This window comes from Aulonocara sp. 'chitande type north' Nkhata Bay, linkage group LG4, assembly GCF_057382095.1.
Source record: "Aulonocara sp. 'chitande type north' Nkhata Bay isolate Kocher_YH1m ecotype deep benthic linkage group LG4, A_spYH_male_GT1.1, whole genome shotgun sequence".
Classification (NCBI taxonomy): domain Eukaryota; kingdom Metazoa; phylum Chordata; class Actinopteri; order Cichliformes; family Cichlidae; genus Aulonocara; species Aulonocara sp. 'chitande type north' Nkhata Bay.
This window is the reverse complement of record NC_141347.1, coordinates 32598209-32612258: the sequence shown is the minus strand read 5'-3', so window position 1 is coordinate 32612258 and position 14050 is coordinate 32598209. Positions and strand designations below refer to the sequence as shown.

The following is a 14050-nucleotide window of genomic DNA, read 5'->3' as shown; positions in this document are numbered from 1 at the left end:
TTTAGTATAACGTGTGACATCTAACAGCAAACCGCTTCTTTTTCTTAGGTTTACTAAATAGTCACTCAGCTAATCGAACAGTTACTGCACCATCTTTCACCATCTTTTGTTACATGCACGCAAGTTGATCAGAGTTGGATTTTGGTTTTTCTACTTTCTACGTATATTCTTCTGTATGGAAAATGTGCATTTTCCACGGCAGAAGTATCTTAATAGTACCTGTAAAAATTCCTGTGTGACTTTATCAGTCTTGCACATGATTGTGGAGGGGTTTTGGCTCACTCTTCTTTTCAGTTCAGTGAGGATTGCCAGATTTGTTTACGCTTTAGCATTTTAATCAGATTGAGGTCTGGCCTTTGTCTGGGCCACTGCAACACCTTGATTCCTTTCTTTTTCAGCCATTCGGTGATAGATTTGCGGCTGCATTGAGACTACTGTCCTGCTGTATGACCCAGTTAAGCTTTAACTCTCCTCAGATTTGTCTCTAGAAAACTTTAGTGTATAGTGTTCATGGTCCACTCAGTGACTAACTCCTGATTCATGGAAAGCTTCATAACTGTGAATATTTTAATGTTTTCCACTTGTGAATAATATTTCTCACTGTAAAATAATAAACTTCAAATTGTTTGGAAACAGTCATATATCCCCTCCCAGACTGACTGGCACGCAACGATTGTTTCTCTAAATAATTTGCAGATGTATTTCCTCCATGGAATTACTTGGGGACCAGCAAAACTGCCAAAAAGTTCTGCTTTGAGTCAGCAGTGGGCTGTTACTTACCCTCTTAATTTATTCATTCTGGAATAAAGAGTCGAAACATTGACTCTACATAAGTGATTTTGTGCGTGACTACATCTATGAGTACATATGTTTGTGTAGATATAGGTCAATGTATGTATATATGAATGAGCTGTATAGCTTGTATACATATTAATGCATTGGTGCAATTTACATCTCGATATATGTAGGCCATAAGTTTTGTTGAAAGGAAGATGAATGTTGCAGTCATTTATTTAACAATAAGAAGGGGGAGGGTTATAGCTTATACTTCTTTATACTCCCTTTTTTTTAACATAAAATGCATAAAAGTTGAGTCCCTTACATTCAATTAAAAGCCAGACCTCATCTGTTTAAAAGCCTGGAAACATTCACAAATTCTGCTAAGAATAGTGGTCAAATATCAAGCCAGAATTATTCCAGTAGCTTGTTGATGGCTACCAAAAGCATCTGGTTGAGGTCCAACTTGCTAAGGAAAGTTTAGCAAAATATTAGTGGGTTGTATGTATGTTTGTCTGTATGTATACTTTTGACCTTGTGTGGATTAGACAAAATCCAAAATAAATTCAAACATGTGCACCCAGTTGTTCTTTTTCAAAGACATTAAAGATGTATGCTGTCTAATCATTCGACCTTGGAAAAAGAATAGTTCCAAGAATCAATTAAAATCCCCAAATTACCATGACATTCACACCCATGAGTGGATGTAAACTCTTGACCACAACTGTATCCATCTGTGGAACCAGTGAGGATGCTTTCACACACTGCTTCTTCTTTTTGGCTTGTTTTAAATAATGACACTCTGTAATATGTGATTTTTTTTATTATGTCCAGACAGTAAAACCTTATCATTTAAAGAGGGTGTACCTTTTTTTTTTTTTTTTTACCATGGTTATAAGTGTAAAATACTCTACAATAACTGAATAATTCAGTCTCTCAAAATGTGCTACATGTACCGTCAACTGGAAAGGCTATTTAAACTTTCAGCACATGTCAAGAAAGAAATAAAACACAGTGAGCTTAAAATTGAGTCATCTGATTCTAAGATTAACAGAAACATGTCAGATTACTTCACCACATACATCATTTATTTAAAAAAAAGTGTACAGAAAACAAAACCAGTGTTAAAATGGCAGATCTGAAACCAAAGCCCTAAAAAAAAACATGAAAAGGCTGAGAATTGATTGTAGCTGAAACATAATATTATCTTCAAAGTTTTCAATACTCGATGTAAATCATGTATAGAGTTCAAAGTCCAGTCTCTTGGAGCTGTAGAACTGCGATCCCTCCTGGTCCACCCTCCTACAGTAAACACCACTGCTGAAATAGCCTTCATCCACCCAGTCCTGGAAAGACACCAGAAGATAAGATATTTCAAATTTCAAAGCTGAATGTCATTAGTGTTTTTAAAATTCCTTAAACCTAAAAGCTCTTAACTCTATGAGGTTCATTATTACATTGCTCTAGATCCACAACAAACACCTTTACAATTAGGATAATGTACAGTATAAGATGCTATAATCTATTCATTAATTTTCTGCCTCTTATCAGCCGAGACACCCTGACCTCTTCTTCTCAGCCACCTGCTCCAGCACTTCTAGGGGGGAAACCCTCCCAAACAGTCAACCTCACCCCCCTTCCAAAAAGGCTCATTTCTGCTACTTCTATCTGTGATGTCATTCTTTCAATGACTACCCAAAACCATAGCTGAGATTAGGAGCATAGACTGACCAGAGAATCGACACCTTCACACTCTGTCTTCAACACAATCGATCAGTACAGTGTCTGCATTACTGCAGATGCTGCAACAGTCTGAGATACTTCGAGCAGCAACACCTCCCCAACACGGAATGGACACTCCACCCATTCCCAGTTGGAAACCCAGGCCTCAGATTTAGAGGATGAAAAGATTTTTGGTCTAAAAAGATTCGATTACCGTTATCGATGGCCAGAGAGGGAACCATTTCCCTTCTGATTATTTTAAACAGTCACCTACAAACACTTAACAGAAGTCCTGTTATTCAATTTCAAGTAGTTTTAGGAGAGTACCTGCATCTGCTGGCTTGTGAAAGGGCCGTAGACTTCTGAATTATCCTTATTTTCCCACTTGTACTCCCACATCACTTCATCGCTCACTGGATGGAAGGCAAAATGGGATTAAACCAAAAATACAGTCTTTGAAAATTAAAGCAGATAAAATAACTAAATTACCTCTATTATTGTCATCTTTGTCCTCAGCTGTTTCACCATGCTTCTCATCAAACTTGTCAGCAAACATGTCAAGCTCATCTCCTTCCTCCTCCTCACCCCCCACCGCTGGCCGCTTGCTAGTCATGCTCTTTAACATGTAGGCCAGTTTTTCGTAGGTTTGCTGATAGATTTCAAACATCCCGGATCCAACCAGTCGGTCAGCTAGCGCTGTGAGCCGATCAAGCTTTTCTTTATCCCCTTTGGTCTCTCCTGTGGATTTTTCTTCTTCCCGCAGCTTTCCCTTCTTCCGTCCTCCAAGGCCTCCTAACCGACGGAGCGCTGTAGCGACTGTTTCTCCAGGCTGCAGTAGTTCGATGACAGCTTCAGTGAGCTGGTGCTGTGTGAAGGATGCCAGTGGGTCCTCTGGAGGCTCTGCCTCTTCCTCCTCCTCCTCTTCTTCTTGGTCTGCTTGCTGTTCTTCTCTCTGTTTTTCTTCCTCTGCCTCGTCCTCATCACCTGCTCTGCGTGTCCTTTTGGCTCCAAGACCTTTCTTCTTTTTTTTGAAAGGCTGCTCTCTTATTCTCACCTGAAGAAAGAAGAGACTTTTATTACTGAACACTGTTTAAAATATGAAGCACCTGTCACCAAAATGAGATTACAAACTCGTGAAATACAAAGACACCAACACTCAAAAGCAGATTTCGGGCTGAAAAAAGCAGACAAAAAAATAAAAACAGTGAGAGAAAGAATAAACAGTGGTGTAATACAAAGGAACTCAATTACCCAGTCAATGTTATCAAGCCAGTTGTCTCTAATCTGTTGCTCCTTTTTGATGAAATAGTTCCCCTCTGAGTCAAAGTGTCCTTCTTGCATCTCCTCTTCCAGGTTGAAAGGAGTAATAGAAACTCCCTCATCAAAGTCAATGGTTGCTCCCTCTTGACCTGAAAACACAGTTGGCATAGTCGTATTAACCAACTACTCACAAATGATGCTTACGGGTTTTTTCCTGGATTAAAGCGGGTCTTTGGCAAAGCAGTATGTATGTGTTGCTATATTTGCATTTTGTTATTTATGACCATTTATTTCACTTGTGATTTTCCATTGGCTGTGACTAAAAACCCACTGGGGTGCTGCCAAAATTCGCTCTATGTAGGAAAACCCCTGATTGAGCCAAAACAACATCTTTCACTTGCATAGGACAGAAATCAGAGAATTCAGCACCCCTTCTCGCTAAAATGGGTTTGATTTCTTTAAAGTGGGATTAGGTAGGGACACATAATTAAGCACTTTAATCTTGATCAGGACTTTGGATTCCCACAATTAAATGAGTATAATCCTGTGATATTTAGAATACATGCTCCAACAGTTAAAACCTTGACTACCTAACCACATGTGTGAATGTACCACACAAACTGAAATTACCTAGATGTAGTCTGGATGACTAAAACAGTGTTAAAAGACAGATATACAGGGTGGGCCATTTATATGGATACAGCGTAATAACATGGGAATGGTTGGTGATATTAAAGTCCTGTTTGTGGCACATTAGTATATGTCAGGGGGCAAACTCCTCAAGATGGGTGGTGACCATGGTGGCCATTTAGAAGTCGGCCATCTTGGATACAACTTTTGTTTTTTCAATAGGAAGAGGGCCATGTGACACATCAAACTTATTGGTAATGTCACAAGAAAAACAATGGTGTGCTTGGTTTCAACGTAACTTTATTCTTTCATGAGTTATTTACAAGTTTCTGCCCACTTATAAAACATGTTCAATGTGCTGACCATTGGGTTGGATTGTCAATGCAACCCTCTTCTCCCACTCTTCACACACTGATAGCAACACCGCAGGAGAAATGCCAGCACAGGCATCCAGTATTTGTAGTTTCAGGTGCTGCACATCTCGTATCTTCACACCATAGACAATTGCCTTCAGATGACCCCAAAGATAAAAGTCTAAGGGGGTCAGATCGGGAGACCTTGGGGGCCATTCAACTGGCCCACGACGACCAATCCACTTTCCAGGAAACTGTTCATCTAGGAATGCTCATGACCTGGCACCCATAATGTGGTGGTTCACCATCTTGCTGGAAAAACTCAGGGAACGTGCCAGCTTCAGTGCATAAAGAGGGAAACACATCATCATGTAGTAATTTCAAATATCCAGTGGCCTTGAGGTTTCCATTGATGAAGAATGGACCCACTATCGTTGTACCCCATATACCACACCAAACCATCACTTTTGTTGGTCCAACAGTCTTGGAGGGATCCATCCAATGTGGGTTAATGTCAGACCAATAGCGTTGGTTTTGTTTGTTAACTTCACCATTCACATAAAAGTTTGCCTCATCACTGAACAAAATCTTCTGTGTGAACTGAGGGTCCTGTTCCAATTTTTGTTTTTCCCATTCTGCAAATTCTGTGCGCCGATCTGGGTCATCCTCGTTGAGATGCTGCAGTAGCTGGAGTTTGTAAGGGTGACATTTGTGAGTAGCTAATATCCGCCAAAGGGATGTTTGACTAATGCCACTCTCCAGTGACATGCAGCGAGTGCTACACTGTGGGCTCTTGCTGAATGAAGCTAGGACAGCCACTGATGTTTCTTCTTTAGTGACAGATTTCTTGCGTCCACATTTTGGCAAATCCTACACTGAACCAGTTTCACGAAACTTAGCAAGCAGTTTGCTGACTGTAGCATGGGAGATGGGTGGTCTCGCAGGGTGTCTTGCATTGAAATCTGCTGCAATGACCCGGTTACTGCGTTCACCAGATATCAACGCAATTTCGATCCGCTCCTCACGTGTTAACCTCTTCGACATGTCAATGGCTGCGAACACAGAGAAACTTGTAAATAACTCATGAAAGAATAAAGTTATGTTGAAACCAAGCACACCATTGTTTTTCTTGTGACATTACCAATAAGTTTGATGTGTCACATGGCCCTCTTCCTATTGAAAAAACAAAAGTTGTATCCAAGATGGCCGACTTCTAAATGGCCACCATGGTCACCACCCATCTTGAGGAGTTTGCCTCCTCACATATACTAATGTGCCACAAACAGGACTTTAATATCACCAACCATTCCCATGTTATTACGCTGTATCCATATAAATGGCCCACCCTGTACATGCTCCAACAGTTAAAACCTTGACTACCTAACCACATGTGTGAATGTACCACACAAACTGAAATTACCTAGATGTAGTGTGGATGACTAAAACTGTGTTAAAAGACAGATATACAACAAAAATAAACTGTTTGGCACTGTAGAATTGCATTTGCACTGCATTTCGTTGCCCTGTACCTGTGCATGTGCAATGACAATAAAGTTGAATTCTATTCTATTCTAGAAGGTGTCCCGCTTGTCCCTCAGAGTGACTCATCATTTGGTGTTTCGAAATGCTTTGGGTTTAGCAACTAATGTTAACAAAGTAGAAGTTATATGCAAAGTGCTGTGTGTCTGCACTTTAAAGCAACACAACTAACTAAAAAGACAGTACGACCAATGCATGAAGGCCAAGTAAAACAAGGCAATGCTCAAGTGAATCCTCCAAAATTTGCTCAGATAACACAAGGGTGTACGATGTGTCTCTGTAACTGTTCAGCTGACAAAGACACACTGAAATCACCAGTCAACTAAAACTCATTTGGCCAAAAATTACTGTCAACTTAACAGACCTATGATATGTTATCCCCTTCAGCAATTACTTTTCCAAAGTGGCACTACCTCTACTATACGCAAAACATTCCAGGGGGAAATAAAAGGAATCATAATATCTCATAAAATCCAAATTCTAAGAAATCAAACTGTCCCTTTAAAGAAATAAAGGGACAGTTCTAAATTTGACTCAATGTGGGGGAAATAAACATGTGAAGAGTAAACAGGACCACTTAAGAGTTACAGATACAGCTTAAATAATCAACATACCCTCAACATCATCACTGTCTAAAATATTATATTTGCTGCTGTTTGTGTCCTCTCCTTCATCCTCTTCATCGCTGTCGAGGGAATGTTTACCCTTAAACCTGGAGCCTGGTCCGCTGACAGCTTCACAACTCTATTTCGAGAGTAGAAGAAAAATAAAAATAACACAAATATTTCACCAAGTGAATTGAAATGACATAAAAAAGATGTATTGACTACTCCTATTTCATCAATTAGTTTTTGAAAAATAAACAAAACAGACACACACACAGAGTAGTGTGCTTTTAATGGTTTCGTCCAAAGAAAAAAATAAATAAAAAGGCTCTAACATTTTATTAAATGTGCCAAAGCACACGAAAAACTCTCTCAGTTAATGCTGCTTCTGCTGTGGTCAAATTGAATTCTTCGGCCACCAAATATAGTCTTTACTAGAGTAAAGGTTATTTGCTTATACGATGCATCTGTGTTTTTAGGATGACTATGAACTACAAATGACTGAGGTTTTTAATGTCATCAATTATATTTGCTGTACAATAATTCCATCCTGGGAAAGAACAGCTCAAAAAAAGCCGTTAGCATGACATTCACGCCCTGACTGTATGTAAACATCTGCAGCTTTGCACTTGCTTTGAGCATCTCTGGTACAGATGCTTATGTGGCGTTAAGCTGTCTCTTTAGAACATGTTGCTAACTAGTTTGTTACATCAAAAGCTGAAACACTGCTAAATGACCACACATTTGCGTTTTTCAATACACTAAATACATAATAGATAAACACAGGCCAATATGTTGACATCAGATTATTTCACTCTACGAAAGTTAGTGTTAGCACCACCTAACTTTCTATTATTATTGACTATATACACAACTGTATGCATGACACTGACAAATACTTCAGAGCTAAATTTCGGTAACTGACTTATACTGGCGCATTATTGTGCCATTTTAACATTGGAGATATCGAAAGTACGTGTGTGATGCTTGGCTGTAAACAACTAGTAAGAATCTAATTGCACTACAAAATAATTATTGCTAACCTATGCCACCACAGCAGTCTATACTTTTTAAATAACCGTGTAAAGAAGACAGCATTACCTTTTTATTCGGGACATCGTCTTCGAGGTCAAACTCTCCGTTGCCATCCTCAAATGTTACTTTTCTTTTCGACATGGTGCTACAGGAGGAAAAACAGTGACTCTTTTATTCCCGTGAAGTGGAGGTGAAGGTGAGCTGTGATGTTACTTGAGCAGTTTTATTAAACTTTTAAGGCGCGTAGCCCTGTAACGTTGTAATAATTAGCCCTGAACATGCAACTCAGGTTAGCTCTGTGGCTAACATGTTAGCCAAAAACATGAGCTACAAACCACATGCAAATATTACATCTCAAAACGCCTTTGTAGATGTGAAATAACATTTACTGAGTATAATGTTTGCACGCTATAGGTGAAATATGAAAAAGAATCTATTAAAATAATGTTTTGCTGTAAAATGATGTAAAAACTTGCCGAAAATTATTCAAACGACGTTCGTTTTCGACTCAGTTTCTTCTTTTCATGTTTTCACGTTGTCGTTAACAAACAGCGATACGGCGCACTACCGCCACCAGCTGACGAGGAGTATGAATTGGCTTGTATTGTCTTGATGCATGCTCAATCATCCAGGTAAGTAAAAATCCCAAAAGTTGATTCTGTTTACTTAATCATCCACTGAAAACGCTAGATGAACAGAATCAGCTTTTGGGGAATTGGATCGTATATTTCAGAAATACGTGTATTACAGACGTATATAGTGAGTTGTGTGTGAGGCTGGACAATTAGAAAGGAGAAAAGAACTTGTTACGATTGGTTAGGCAGAGAGGTCGGGCTGGATGGGATTTAGTTGTTAAAGATAGAGATAGAAAAGTACTAATGAGTAAAGAGAAAGTTCTTAGACTTAGAGGTGGCGATGAAGGAAGAAAATGCGTGAGATAGGAGAATAGTTAGTGAAAGTCAGTAGGAGCAAGACAGAATACATGTGTGTGAATCAGAGGCGGGTGTAACAGTGAAGCTCCAAATGCTAGAGGTTGTGAAAGTGGATGGGTTCAAATACCTGGGATCAACCATCCAAACTAAAGGACAATGCTCTAAAGAGGTGAAAAAGAGAGTGCAGGCAGGGGAGTGTTGGTGGATACAAGTGTCAGGGCTGATGAGTAACAGAAAAAAAGCAGCAAGAAAGATTTACAAGGTGGTAGTGAGAGATGCCATGATGTGAAGACTGTGGCACTTACAAAAATACAGGAGGCAGCGATGAATATCCAAAGTATATAAGACATCCAAGGCCTTATATACCAAGAAAGGGCTCCTCAGTGTATAAGGCCTTTGATGTCTTTACACGTTGGAGCCTTTTAGATTCTAAATTCTCTGAGGGCCATAAGGATAAAAAGGATAAGTGGATGTCAAAAACAGACACAAGCAAAGAAACGATGAGCTACATTTTCAGGAGGCCATTTAATGTTTTTCTGCTTTTAGATATATGGATAAATATATACTTTTTCTGAACAAAGTTCAAGATACAAGGGACATTTGCCTCACATACAATGAGAGACTTGATCTAAACTTAACTGATATTAAGTTTAGATCAAGTGACAGAAAATGCAGAAGTGAGAGGGCTGAGCATCTCACTTCCAGGTAGCACTTCTTGTCAGTAAGGTTGGTTTCAACTGCCGGTGTATGACCCATCAGCTCAAAGCAGACTCAAGCGCAGAGGCGAGAGAATATAATGTTACCAGGGTTTTGTTACCAGGAAGTGGGTCGAGTTATTTATATTTCAACGCTCGTCCTCTTGTTCATGAGGGAGAACCGGTGGTAGTAACCTGAAACTATACATTCAAACATTGTCTGGATCTGGAGGAGAACAATCGGCTTCACGAGCAGGAATGACAGGAATCAAAGAAAATATGTGCGAATGTAATTAAGGTAAAGTCCACGCGAGAGGGCAAACTGACCCCGTGAGCGATTTATCATTGGCAGGGGTGAGTCTGAGACACCGTTTTCTATTATGTCACTGTTGTTTATAGTTACTAGACAAGAGTGTCGGATTTTGGTCGATACAATTTAGCTGCACAGCTATACACCTGTTTTCACTGTGACTGTAACTTACTTATAGAAAAAGCTCGTAATGGTTGAAATAGCAGTATGAACACAGCAGTACAGCAGTAATAAATTTACTGTGTTGGATCTAGTTTTTACTGCTGTATATGCAAGTATTGCAGTTTTTCGGTTCCTCCGTGACATGACATGGCGAGATTATTTAGCGTGGCTTAAATGGCTTAAAATTCATTCAAATCACATTTAAAAGACATTAAAATCAGAAGCAAAAAGTTAAAGGTACACAAACCAATTAAAGTTAAATAATCTGTACACTTTTAATATTTGCAGACTGTTTCACTAGAAACAGAAGATAAAATCTGCCTTGCTTGGTTTCACTGTAATAGGGAAAACAGAGTAAGCTTGACTCTGATGACCTGAAATATCATTGCTTAATTTTTTCGAATTATTTATTTAGTTTTGAGTCCGTTTTTTGAGTTTTTTCTATTGTTTCAAAATGTTTCATTTTGTGTTGCTACGTTGTGGATGCGGTCGACTCACAGTCATGTAGAAAAATCAAAGCCTTGTGTAAAATCAGGCAGGTCATGTTAATAAATGTAACTAACCTGACACTGACTAAAAATGATGTTAGTTTTATTAGTACACATACTTTTCATAATTTTCATCAAGTATTTTTTCATTTTTATTTGTTTTCTTGAACACCTGCCTTTACTTTTTAACTTTCATGGATGTTTTGTATCATACCAACAAATCCATTTTGCTTTGACACACATAAAACAAGTACAGTAATTTAAGGGCCATGCATGTTTTGCCGTATCACTCTTCTGTCATGTGTTCGTTACATCTAGTGCAGATTTTGGTATAAATATCATCCGAATGCATCAGCGCTTTCTCCTTTTCAGGTGTTGTGATGAAGCTTCATGAGAAGATTTTAACCCATTACCTCTCGTGCACATCTCCAGTGGATAAAGAGGGATATCTCAACAAAAGGGTTTGAGATGATATACATCATAAACAATGTGAAATCACTTTTCATGTGCAAATACAATCTTTTGACTTCATTTATCTTAAATGTCCCCGTAGAAAAAACGAAATGACACCTACCACCGGCGGTGGTTTGTCCTGAAGGCAAACTTGCTTTTTTACCAGGAGCGCCCAGCTGACAGACACCTGCTGGGTGTCATTGTGCTGGAAGGGTGTGCTGTTCAGCACTCGGAGACCGATGGACATTTTACCTTCTCCCTGGTGTTTGGGCCTGGACTCAAAACCTACAGATTTGCAGCAATAGATCGCCAGGGTCAAGAGAGTTGGGTGAAAGCTCTCCACTCAGCCAGCCACTGTTACCTCTCCATGGTGGTGAAAGACCTAGCGAGACAGTATGAAGGTGTGTTAGGAGTACTGCCACCTATACATCAAATTCTCATGTGTTTTTTGCTTTCAATCAGCCATTTTTATATGTTTTTAATCTATGGTTTGCCCAGCACTTAAACAGCTCACTGAGCTTTTAAAAAAAATATAAAAATAGAATAGTCTGGTTTGATTACAGCAAGTTATTTCCCCTAGTCCTGAAATATCACAGCACATAACCTGAATGTAAAATTTAACTGTTGAAATTTTTACACTTTATATATACAAGCAGGGTTCTCTGTTCATATTTTGGTTTCTATTCACAGAAGCTAAGCGGCAGCAAAGCCTGGGTGAGTCCCACCCCTCTGTCAGTGCCCTCAAGCTGCCCACAAACAGCTTCTTATTCACCACAATGCAGCAAACAGCAGTAGTCAGAGAGGGGAGGAGCTTCAGTGCCAGCACCCTTTTACAAGCACCTTCCATACCAGCTAAAGTAGTGGCAAAAAAATCCCCCAAACTCTGGACCAGGAGACATGCTTGTGTCACACCTCTTAATGGACCAGCACCTTTGTATGGGGAGTGGCCTTTGGTGGGATTTGACCTGTTCGAGGATTTTAGCAAACTCCATGATTATTATGGCCAGGAAGTGAAGAAAGTGCGAGAGGACTGGCTGAAAAGTCGTCAAAAAGAAGAGGACCACACTGATCAAGATCTTATTGACCTGGGGTGAAAGAAAAAAGAGTTTAGTGTTTCCTTAGGAGGAACTGAGATGGGGTGAGTCATGTGTGTCAAAGAGGAAGCGAGCCTGTTTTAGTATTTTGACATTTTTGGCAGACACCTGACATCTGTCTGATCAACGCCGGTCATTTTTTAGATTAGCTTTAAACTCTTTGCAGAAAGTTCAGATTTTCTAGATTCTGTGAAGAAAACACACTGGAATGTAAAGCAGGGTAGATGCTGTTCAAAGGGGCCTTTTCTTTTTATATTTTATGGCAATATTTTACACCTGTGATTTTCTTGCTGTGGGATGCCCACCATGATGCAGTGTTAAATAAAAGAGTATTATATGAAATTCACTGTACGATCAAATAAAACATGTCTATTGTTTTTTTATGACTTGTAACTGGTTCGTTGGCATGTTGACACACAACTTTGATGCACAAAATACAAATAAACATAACTCCTAAGAGCCCCTTCTTAAATCTACGCCTGTGATTAACAGTGGTGGTAAGAAAGTCCATGTTCTGAAGGAAGATGAGCTTAAATACCATCCAAAGCAAAAGAAAGGAGAGAGTGCAAGCATGAGTGTCACCGGTGATTTGTGACAGAAGGATGGCAGCAAGAGTGAAAGGGAAGGTTTAGAAGATGGTAGCGAGACCGGCTACCATGTATGGTTTGGAGATGGTTGCACTGACAAAAATACAAGAGGTGACAGAGTTGAGGATGTTAAGCTTTTCATTTGCAGGTTAGAAATCAGTACATCAGAGGGACAGATCAGAAAGTCAGAGCGGCAAGGCTGAGGTGGTTTGGGCATGTAAAGAGCAGGGATTGTGGATACACTGGACAAAGGGTGGAGGAAAACCACAGAGAAGATTCATGGATGTAGTGAAGGAGGGTTTCTGTGACAGAGGAGGTAGATGAGCCGCTGTGGTGATTTCTAAAAGGAGCAGCCGAAAGAAGAAGAAGCAGTGGATGGATGACTGAGAACCTGCACAGAGAAGAAGAAGCAGTGAAGGAACATGAACAGTAGAGGGAGCTGCAGGCACAGTGTGTGACTGACTGATTTATAGACGCATGCAAGAGACACAAAGAATGCAGCTGGTGTTACATATTTAAGAAAATTTAGTGGATTTAGTTAAGTTAGTTGCTGCTTACTTTTATCAGCAGCGTCCACAATTCAGCTGTCCTGCAACTTGAAAAACAACAACAGACACCTGAAGTGCTTTTGAAATTCACTGAATGGCGACTGATGTAACACAATCACAGATGGACTCAAATAACCAAATAGAGTAACCTCAGACTGGACGGTGATCAAACACACATTATGACATTACAAACTCTCATGTCTCCCGTGTCACTCCAATTTGCTAAGACCGTCTTCCCCATAGGTCAAGCAGGGAGCTTCTCCACATTCCAGACCCTACATACACACATACCAATCATCCAGAAATGATAGATGGCTTCTCAAGAGCGTGGTGGGATGCGTCACATTACAGCACAGGCACCTGCAATGTACACACATATCTGTATGAAAGCATTCCCTCGCCACAGCGGTGATTAAACACATTGTGCAGACGGTGAAGTCAGTAAACTGCAGCAGCTGACACATCTGTGAAAAGTTTGAGATGTTACAGCTCGTTTGCATATTTCTTAAGAAGTGCTTGACACTCGTGTCCAACTAGAAGGGCCAGTTTGAAGAAAAACACTTTGATTTATTAGTTTTTTTTTACCGAAGACCGATTTTAAAGTCATTACTTTTCCCTTTCAAAAAGACAAATCTATGAGGAAGCCATTGAGTTGTTGTTATTATTTTCAATCACATAAAGAACATGAATAAAAAACCCAAACACACACAGTGTTAAAACAACAGGCTAAATGATGTTTAAAGCAGATACAGTGGTCACCATATGCTGATATTAGAAGCAATGCAATCTGTTGTAATACTTTAAAATGTTCCACTGAAGTAAGTGGCAAGATCTAACTTGTTTAAGTAAATCCTAAAGTG

At 39.6% G+C, this 14050-nt stretch overlaps 2 protein-coding genes across 2 annotated transcripts; one reads left to right on the top strand and one right to left on the bottom strand.

Moving 5' to 3' along the window:
- Nucleotides 1–1582: 1582 nt before the first annotated feature.
- On the bottom strand, nt 1583–10634 carry cd2bp2 (CD2 (cytoplasmic tail) binding protein 2). The gene is made up of 7 exons (XM_086289979.1): nt 8398–10634; nt 7988–8066; nt 6896–7025; nt 3751–3908; nt 2989–3553; nt 2827–2912; nt 1583–2123 (listed from the first exon to the last, which is right to left on the bottom strand). The coding sequence occupies exons 2-7, from the start codon at nt 8060–8062 to the stop codon at nt 2013–2015; spliced, it is 1125 nt and encodes a 374-aa protein (XP_086146105.1). The 5' UTR covers nt 8063–8066; nt 8398–10634; the 3' UTR covers nt 1583–2012.
- On the top strand, nt 9264–12503 carry pheta2 (PH domain containing endocytic trafficking adaptor 2). Its single transcript, XM_086289980.1, has 4 exons — nt 9264–9902; nt 10881–10969; nt 11062–11362; nt 11652–12503. Exons 2-4 carry the CDS (start codon nt 10889–10891, stop codon nt 12053–12055), a joined length of 786 nt encoding a protein of 261 aa, XP_086146106.1. The 5' UTR covers nt 9264–9902; nt 10881–10888; the 3' UTR covers nt 12056–12503.
- The last annotated feature ends 1547 nt before the right edge of the window (nt 12504–14050 follow it).

Bases quoted from the DNA above. Each gene is read 5' to 3' on its own strand.
- cd2bp2 (XM_086289979.1), bottom strand. From the start codon at position 8,062: ATGTCGAAAAGAAAAGTAACATTTGAGGATGGCAACGGAGAGTTTGAC. The intron at 3,554-3,750 runs GTAATTGAGTTC...TTCTTTCTTCAG, and splicing joins GGCTTGATAACATTGACTGG to GTGAGAATAAGAGAGCAGCC. The intron at 2,124-2,826 runs GTACTCTCCTAA...GTGTCTTTCCAG, and splicing joins TCACAAGCCAGCAGATGCAG to GACTGGGTGGATGAAGGCTA.
- pheta2 (XM_086289980.1), top strand. From the start codon at position 10,889: ATGAAGCTTCATGAGAAGATTTTAACCCATTACCTCTCGTGCACATCT. The intron at 10,970-11,061 runs GTTTGAGATGAT...ATGTCCCCGTAG, and splicing joins AGGGATATCTCAACAAAAGG to AAAAAACGAAATGACACCTA. The intron at 11,363-11,651 runs GTGTGTTAGGAG...TTCTATTCACAG, and splicing joins CCTAGCGAGACAGTATGAAG to AAGCTAAGCGGCAGCAAAGC.